Source organism: Muntiacus reevesi, chromosome 2, assembly GCF_963930625.1.
Source record: "Muntiacus reevesi chromosome 2, mMunRee1.1, whole genome shotgun sequence".
Taxonomy (NCBI): Eukaryota; Metazoa; Chordata; class Mammalia; order Artiodactyla; family Cervidae; genus Muntiacus; species Muntiacus reevesi.
The window spans coordinates 17403746-17413260 of NC_089250.1; the positions used below are offsets into that span (position 1 = coordinate 17403746).

Below are 9515 nucleotides of genomic sequence, written 5' to 3' on the forward strand. Positions count from 1 at the left end.
TCAGGCAAAAAAGTGAGCATTTCACTGAACAATAATTCTATTCTATTAGCCTAATAGAATTTAGTTTCTTAATAAAAGTTTTACTATACCAGTATCTCCAAGAAGAAATTATTGGTATGGTTTAAAGTACTTGTGTTCTAACAACTGTTAAGCTAAAATATTTTCCATTTATGCAGACAAGTATTGTGAATATCAATAAATATTCCCTGTGAAACCAAAGTGTATTTAGACAAGATTCTCCCTCATGAAAAAAATGACAACATAAAATTAAGGGCTCAAATATTCTTCACAGACTAGATGACAAAGGCTGAAGAGGAAAGGCCTAATGAGGACTGGACAGTCAGGAAAGCTCCCTGGATAGAAGAGACTGGGCACCAGGTCTGAATAAATGGAAGGCTACGCAAGAGGAAACAAAACTGTGAAGACCAAAAGGACAGTCTGAGCAAAGGCCAAGAAAAGGTGCAGTTAGCCAGTTAACTCTGAGGATAAGATCCAACCCCAGGAAAACAAAAGCATGTCCACACAGAAACTTGTATATCAGTGTTCCCAGCAGCATTTTCAATAGCCTCAAAGGGGAAACAACCCAAAGCTTCATCAACTGGTGAATAGATAAATAACTTAACCACACATTGTTTATTGTTTGACGATTAACAGAAATACAACTGATACATGCTACAACATGGATGGAACTCAAAAACATTACATCAAATGAGAAAAGCTAACCACAAAAGAGCACGCACTGTGTGATTCCATTGATATGAAATACCGCCAACGAGCATGTCTACAGAGACAGACATTAGAATGGTGTTTGCCTGGGGGTCAGAGTGGTGGCTAAGGGATGCAGGGTTTCCTTTCTGGGGTGATGGAAAGGCTCTAAAATGGGTCACAGGTGACACCTTTCTACACTAAGAGATAGTGAACTACACATTTTCAGTAGGTGGATTATGATACATGAATTATATTTCAGTAACTTTAAAAAAAATCCAATGGCAGGATCTAGATAATCTTCTTAATTCTCTATTTTGGATGTACATACTATATACCATCTGAATACCTCCAGGCTTTTATAATATGTCTAAAATGAAAACAAGGCAATGCCTAACTTCAACTAGTTTGTATATTAACCTTTCCACACAATTTATTCTGAAATCCATGAAATAAATACATATATAACTCTACAGTCATTCACAAAAGTGAAGATGAGAAATGATAATTTCCTGAAACATTCCATTAAACATCCTCTGATTTCACGTGGCTTGCCTTATCATGGTAATACAGGTATCACTAAAAAAAAGTATTGCGTCAAAGAAACAAAATCTCTCAACTTCTGTGAAGAATGCTGCACAATTCTTAACTTTCCTAAGGGTAAATAATATAAGGAAAATATATATAATGCAAATGGCAGAATGAAATTCGAGTTTTAGACATGAGTGCATTATAAAGATAATAAAATTGTAGTAAATTATTTGCAATGAAAATACAAAAGAAAGCTGTCCATGAAAACAAGCGTCCTAAAACACTTTATCCTACATATAAACAGTCAATAGATTCAATTTCATACATACCTGACTTGTGAGTTGACATAACTTCTTCTTTAAATCCTGTGCCTCAACTTCTAAGTTGGCACGATAACGTGACAAGACCTCCAGTGACGCCTCTGACATGGACTGCTTTTTGAGGGTGTCAGCCAGTTCTTGTTGAAGTTGTCTCACAACTGCCTAAGAAGATGCTCTGTCACTGAGTTTATCAAATCATTTTACTATTACATTATGCTAATAATAGATAACTCTAACATATGGACTTTGAAAATTATCACCACAGACAGCAACTCACCTTCTTTTTCCTCCTGGTTACAGACACAGAAGGGGCCACCCTCCAGCCTTCCTGATATTACGTTACTCAGACAAAGGATGCCGCCCCACTGTCCACACCCTGCCCCTTGCAGTAAATCTGCAGAGCTTCACCACCTCACGTCCAGAAAGAAATGGGTGTGTAGGTAGGACAAGTGGTGGAAAATTCCACACTGTGGAAACATATTTCCTCTTTCTTTATTAGAGGCTTCAATAAACTTCACAGATCTTCACAAATTCAATCCAGTGCTCAGACCTTTCGAATAGATTCCTTAGAAGAAAAATGAGGCCATTCCCTTGTGGCTTATCTATTTTATATCTAGTAGTATATCTATGTTAATCCCAAACTCCTAATTCATCCCTCCTCCCCACCTCTGGGCTGAGCACCAGGACCTCCTGTAGAGCCCGGGGGCTCTGCTCAGGGCTCTGCAATCGCCCGCCTGGGAGAGGACCTGGAAAGATGGGTATGTGTGCAACTGAATCAATTTCCCGTACCTCTGAAACTGACCCAAAATTGTAAATCAACCATATTCCAAAATAAAAGAAAAATGAAATTCAAAAACTGAGGTTGCTCCCATGGCCTTCAAGGAGCCTCGATAATGTGGCCTCCACCCGTCTCCAGACTGCAGCCCTCTCCCTGACTCACTCCATTCCTGCTGCTCACGAATCCTGCCACCCTTCATTTTTAGAGGACAAACTTGTATTCAAATGATAGTAATTGATCCTTAAAATGAGAATTATGAGCAAACTGATTGTAAAAATGTTCTAAGTAAATAGCATAAAAACCAGTGGGAAGATTAAATCAGGAATAGTTTGGCTAAAGCTCACCACTCAAGTCCCAAATTATGATTCAATGACAAATAGATGACTTTCAAGAGTTGAGAGGCCATAAGAATAAATAATTCAAGGCTGAAATTTTCCCAAATTAATTCAAACTGACATGAATAAAATTAAAATTATACCAACAAATACGACAAAAAGCTATGACAAGCTACTGAAGCCAAAGTACAATATATAAAATATAGCATCTGGGAAACCTGGAATTGACTGTCAAGATAATCCATATAACTAAAGCTTAATTTTGAAATATTCATTTTAGGTTTGAGCATTTCATTTATCTACTTCATCATGATACTGAAATGTGGCAACATAAACATTAAAATTATTATCGTAAAAGAGTAAATTACAACATTGTCTATATTAATAATTTAGAACTGAATCTCTTAACATTTCATACACAATACAATGTCTCTACTCAAAGTAAAGCATTTCTTGGGTCTATTTTTATTTGCTGGATACAAGTTGTGCTTTTAGGCTGGTTTAGAGACCATAGATTCACAGCCTGTGTATTTTTTTAAATTCAGCTAGATTCAACATTTAGCCAGAATCAAGAATCACTTTGAACTTTCTTTCAGGAAGACTGAGAATTTCTTCTGGATACTCACTTCTCTTTCTGCTTTTTCATTTTCATATTGATACATTCTCTCTTTTAAATGATTACATTCATTAATTAACTCCTTGTTTCTTTCCTCCAGCATCAGACCTTGTTTCTCACTTTCAGCCTGAAGTTTCCTCACAATCTGCTGAAACTGGTCTTGGATGCTAATGACCGTCTTCTCTTTACTGTCGGCTTTATTTTGTGAATCATCCAGTTGCTGTCGGAGCAACATGTTTTCACTCTGGAGTTGAGATAATCTCTCCTCTAAGGATTCCTGCTTTCCAATATATTTATTCACTTTGCCTTGTTCATTTTGATACATGTGTTCAATTTCCTGCTTTTGACACTCTGCTTGGCTTAGGTCTCTCTGGACACGTTCTAACATCAAAATCTTTTCTCTGAGAGCATCTCTCGTGTGATGCAGCTTAATTTCTAGGTTATTGAACTTACTTTCCGCTCTAGAAAGTTGCTGGGAAAGCATCTCATTGTTCTCTTTCAGGTTAGACACATCGAAATTCATTTTGTCCTGCAAGTGTAACCACTCGTCTCTTGCTCTCTGGAAGGCAAGTTCCAGGTCTCTTTTTGATGTCTGACATTGATCATAATCGTGTATGGCAGCAGCCAGTCTAGAACGGTAGGATTCCACTTCCGTTTCCAGTCTCTGTTTGCTTTCTTTTTCGTTCTCCAGCTTCGAGTTTAGCATTGTATTCTCAGCTGTCAGAGCATTAAGCTGGCCTGTATACTGGAATATAGTCTGTGTTAACGTTTCCTCATTCAGTTTTATTGCCTTTTGAAGATCATCATTCTTTCCTTTTACGATTTCAATGTCCTCAAAATATTTCTTTTCCTTTTCTTGGTTCTGATTTTTCACTGCATCGATCTCCAGTCTTAGCATGGCAATTTCATCATGCAGCATGTGGTTTTTGTGCAACAGATCTTTTGCTTCTTCACAACTATCTGAAATCTAAGTGAAACAAAGGAGACTTTTAGCTAGTACTCAATAAAGTGACATTTCATGACTTCCTCTGAAATGAAAGACTAACCTCTATGTTTATACAATGAAAAGACTATACCAAGTATGTCTCCAAATGGAAAAAACAAGGTTCGATACAAACCTTAGACTTTATACAAGCAGAAGTGCCCAAAGTTCAAAAAGTTTATTGAAGACAACTAATTCGTGAAAGCAAAAAAGAAACCCCAGAGACTTTTCAAGGACCTCAGAACTGGAAAGGCTTTTCTTTGAATTACAACAAACTTGGGAAGGCTTAAACAAAAGATGTATAGATCTGACTACACTTAAAAATTGCATCTGATGTGGTATATTTATACAATGGAATACTACTGAGCCACAAAAAAGAATGAAATGCTGTTTGTAGCAACAGGGATGTTGGACCTAGACATTATCACACTAAGTCAGACAAAGACAAGTATTATATCATACTGCTTATATGTGCAATCTAAAAATGAACTTATTTACAAAACAGAAAGAGCTTCACAGACATAGAAAACAAACTTACCGTCACTATAGGGGAAAGGGAGGTACGGGAAGGGAGAAATTAGGATGTTGGGATTAAAATATACACACTAGCATATATGAAATATAAGAATTGATGCCTTTGAACTGTAGTGTTGGAGAAGACTCTTGAAAATCCCTTGGACTGCAAGGAGAACCAACCAGTCCATCCTAAAGGAAATCAGTCCTGAATGTTCCTTGGAAGGACTCATGATAAAGCTGAAACTCCAATATTTTGGCCACCTGATGGGAAGAACTGACTCACCTGAAAAGACCCTGATGCTGGGAAAGACTGAAGGCGGGAGGAGAAGGGGACGACAGAGGATGAGATGGTTAGATGGCATCACCAACTCAATGGACATGAGTTTGAGTAAACTCTGGGAGTTGGTGAGGGACAGGGAGGCCTGGCATGCTGCAGTCCGTGGGGTCACAAAGAGTCAGACATGACTGAACTGAAACTGAACTGATATATAAAATAACCAACAACGATCAACATAAGGAACTACACTTAATATTCTACAAGAAAAATCTGAAAAGGAATGTGTGTGTGTGTTAGTATGCATGTGTATTAGTCACTCGGTTGTGTCTGACTCTTTGTAAACCCCATGGACTGTAGCCCATCAGACTCCTCTGCGCATGGAATTCCCCAGGCAAGAATACTGGAGTGGGTAGTAATTTCCTTCTCCAGGGACCTTCCCAACCCAAGGATTAAACCCAGGTCTCCTGTATTGCAGGCGGATTCTTTACAGTATGAGCCAGCAGGGAAGCCCTATATATATGTGCATATATATATATACATACATACATACATACATATATATATATACACACACACATATACATATATAGCTGAATCACTGTGCTGAATACCTGAAACTAACACAATACTGTAAATCAACTATGATTCAATAAACAACACTATGTGCTAGCTTTAGAAACACTGCATCTGATACCTAATCTATACAGCTACCCCACAGTAAAAGCCTTGGCTCTATATATATTTAAACAGATTAAATTTCATAAAAAATCTTTTTTGAGACTATGCTACCATTCTAACATTTTAATAGTCAATTACAAGAATTATATCTATTGATAACTGTACTAAGCACTTCTACAAACATCAACTAACTCATTAGCTATAATTCTGGAAAGGAAGAAGTTAAAAATATAAGCTGCAGGCTTTTCGCCAGGTCTTCTGACTCTACTAGTCCTCTTACATCAAACCACAGTTACTTCTCTAGTGCAAACATATAAATACAAAATAAGCCTCTTATTTCACTCATGGTACACACACTAAAGGTAAATAAGGTAAAATGTAGACAGCTCTTAGAAAATCATGAGATTATTTGCTACAGCAGTAACTTTCATTATCTCTTCATAATGTTTAAAATAATAAGATGAGGGAAATACAATGAAAAACACAATAATAATCACTAATATATATTATGGCATACCTATCACTGTTTTCAAAACTTCCCTGTACTTAAACGGGATAATCACAGAGCAGAGTGCTCATTTTCTCACAAGTAGAAGAATGACATCCAAAGTATGGTCTCTGAACTGCCTACAGTTTCCTCCCTACCACCAGGGGAAGTGATAAACTAACCTAATGATCTTTCGAGGAAATTACATGGCTATCAACAACCAGAATATCTATTGTTAGCAGCAAAAGTTTGTTTTCTTTAGAGGGGTAGGGGAGACTTTCATAAGTTTCTTCTGAAGAAACAACTTTTTAAGGTGTTCAAAAATGTTTTAACAACTGATGTTTAGTTTTTGCAAATTGAAAAGCTGTAAATGACGTGAAAAGGCTGTTGACAGGACACTGGTTACAGAAATGAGAATGGAGCCAGGAGCGGGCTCTGACTGAGACACTGGAGGTGAGGATGGGCATGCGGTGACCGACGCGCTCACCCCAGAGCAGAGGGACGTGGTTAGGTAGCGCCATCGATGCAGGAGCACATATGGTCTACCTGGCCTAACGCGCAATCAGGGTGCTGGTTCTTCCAAGATAGTCGCAAAAACTTTGAGATCAATTCCTATGGAAAATATTTGTCACTGCCTGTCTGCAGCAGACAAACGGATCTGAATTACAAATATTACTTTATCCAACAGACAGGCTTTCAAAATCCTCTACCCTTTCTATGATATATAGTGTTGGTTTTTAAAATATATACATACACAGATACATGCACATATATTTGAAAATGACTACAGAAAATACCTCAGAGTTCATTTCCTTATTAGCCATTTCTATCTCCTTTTGTTTGGCAAGGTGATTCGCCAGAACTCCATCCTGTAAGATTCTGGCATTCCGTTCTCGAGTAAGCTGCTTCTGAGTGTCATTTCGCTCTTCTATAACCTGGAGAGACATTATATGAAGCTTTGGGCCCATACCATTAAAAAAAGAAAGAAAAGTTAAAAGATTACGAGAATTGAAAATTTAAAAAACTGTTTAAAGGAAGTAGCCTTTTTAAGCACAAGGATTTTTATTCCCACATGAGTAACTCAGATCTTCATTTAAATGCCTGCTAAATTTATCACAGAGCAAAAACATATGTAGACATAGTATTGTGAAGGAAAATTTCTTTACAAAGCACTTAACTAGTTCCTTCAGTTTCAAGCAACTTAGCCTGTATTTTAACATAAAAAAGCCAAAATTAATACATGGATTTGAATTAAGAATACTACTTTAGAGGGGCGGGGCCTACCAGGTAGGGGAAGAAAAAAAAAAAAGAATACTACTTTGTCTAAGGAATTAAAAATGCCAACAATTATGTTAATGAGTAAGCTTGACTTATCTCCATTCCTCCACTCAGAAAACAGACACAGAGCATCTAATTAGAAGCCAAGAATGTCAAGAAATTAATAACTTAAGCTCTAAATGTCATAGTTAATACTTAAGATAACAATTTTGTTCTAAACCTAAATAATACATGTTAAAGGGACACTATAAATAATATTGATGAAATAGTGTCAGAAATTTGAAAATTTCACCAAAGATTGGTCTACCTGATGCAGATCATTTCTTACAGTCTTCAGTTCCATTTCTAGTGCTCTGACAGTGAGTTCAAGTTGCTGTTTCATTTCAACTTCTTTACTATATTGGTCTTCTTTTCTTCTTAACTGCTCCCTAATTTTTTCATACAACATAACAGCATTTCTTCTCTGCTCTTCTTCTTGCTTTAAGGTGAACCTGTAAAATTTATACAGCTCTTCTTAGAAAATCATGAGATTATTCACTGCTACAATAACTTTCATTTCCTCTACATAATGTTTAAAATAGTAAAATGGGGTAAAATACAATGAAGAGCACTTAATAATTCTCACTGTGTTCATGCAGAGGGTTAAGAATTAAAATGCATAAATTTTTTTTTTTTGTCGAGAAAAATGACTACTCTATACATCTGTGCGTGGGAATGTAAAGCAATATAAACTTATTTAAGAATAGTTTAGAAATATAGACCAAAGATCTTTTTTAAGTTCTCATACTTTGACCAAATAATACAATATTATTAAAGAAAATATATTCAAAATAATTAGAAAAGTAGAAATGAATTTATAGAAAAGACATTTCTTGTAGTATTAAATATAATATAAAAAAGTGAAAAACAACTGAAAGTCAATTTTCTAAATGATTAATAAGGTTTCCATTATGGTGGACTTCCGTATGGTCATGAAAATGATGATTTGGAAAAATATACATTAAGTTATTAGGAGCATTCACTGTTAAGAACTTGCTATATTATTTCCAAGAAAATCACACTCCACAATACTAATGACGTTTTCTCCCCTGTAAAATTCCAGAGGGTAAATTAGTAATTATAACACATCAATGTCCCTACAGTATTAAAGCAACAGTTCAAATATGTCTTTAAAACCAAGATGTACAGTACCTCAAACTGCCGAGCTCTCGTTCCCACTCCACTTTCTGATGCTCTAACTGTGATTTCACTTCTTTTGTTTCTGACAGCTCTTTCTGTAGCCCACTAACCTTACTTTCCATTTTTTTAATCTTTCCTCTAAGCAGTTCACAGTGGCTTTTTTTAAGTTCTACTAATCTTTCATACGAAAGAATTGTATCCCGGATTTTCAACAAGCTAACAGAATCTGCATGATGAAGAAAACAAAAATAAAATTAAAAAAAATTTTTATGTGAGTCATTTTTGAGTATAAAGGACTCTACCTTTCATGTTCATGTACCCACATATTGAACAAATATTAAGTGTCTATAATGTGGAAGATATTATTCTAAGCTCTGCAGATAAAATAGATGCCCCTGGCTCTTATTTAGCTTGAAGTCTAGCAGAAGAGAAAGAGAAATAAAATAATTATGACCTCAGACAGAAACTCTAAGAAAAGAGAGTTCTATGATCACAATAACAGAACTTGACCTACACTAGGTCCAGGAAAGATTTCCCTGGGGAACAGATGTCACACTGAGAAATGAAGGATGAGCAGGAAGTACTAAGCAGAGTAGGAAGAAGAATCCTATGAACAGTCTCCAGCTGCCGTATGCTTCTAACCAACACAGAGTGAACAGCTACCGATTTACCTTCCTGAGTGGAGCAAGCAAAAACAACACCGACAAAATACATTAAACAATGATTTTCATGACAAAGGATTTCAGGGAATGAAAGACAATGATCCCGGAAACACATGAGGTTAGCCTAAGGAACACCCTGCTCACTTGCCTTCAGGGAATTATTAAAAAGCA

The 9515-nt window shown here is 36.3% G+C and overlaps 1 protein-coding gene across 5 annotated transcripts in view; it reads right to left on the bottom strand.

Annotated features, from left to right (window-relative positions):
- LOC136159145 (ankyrin repeat domain-containing protein 26-like) overlaps positions 1-9515 on the bottom strand; it is a 66239-nt gene that overhangs the window by 18054 nt on the left and 38670 nt on the right. For 3 of the 5 annotated variants that reach the window (XR_010661420.1, XM_065920999.1, XM_065921000.1), the window contains exons 21-25: positions 8695-8898; positions 7811-7994; positions 7023-7181; positions 3296-4252; positions 1566-1718 (exon numbers count right to left, since the gene is read on the bottom strand). Coding sequence is in view for 4 of the 5 variants with exons in the window: in XM_065920999.1 (XP_065777071.1) it covers positions 1566-1718; positions 3296-4252; positions 7023-7181; positions 7811-7994; positions 8695-8898 (1657 nt within the window). In the remaining variant the exon portion in view is untranslated. The remainder of the gene's footprint in view (positions 1-1565; positions 1719-3295; positions 4253-7022; positions 7182-7810; positions 7995-8694; positions 8899-9515) is intronic. The other 2 variants (XM_065921002.1, XM_065921001.1) reach the window with 1 other exon arrangement.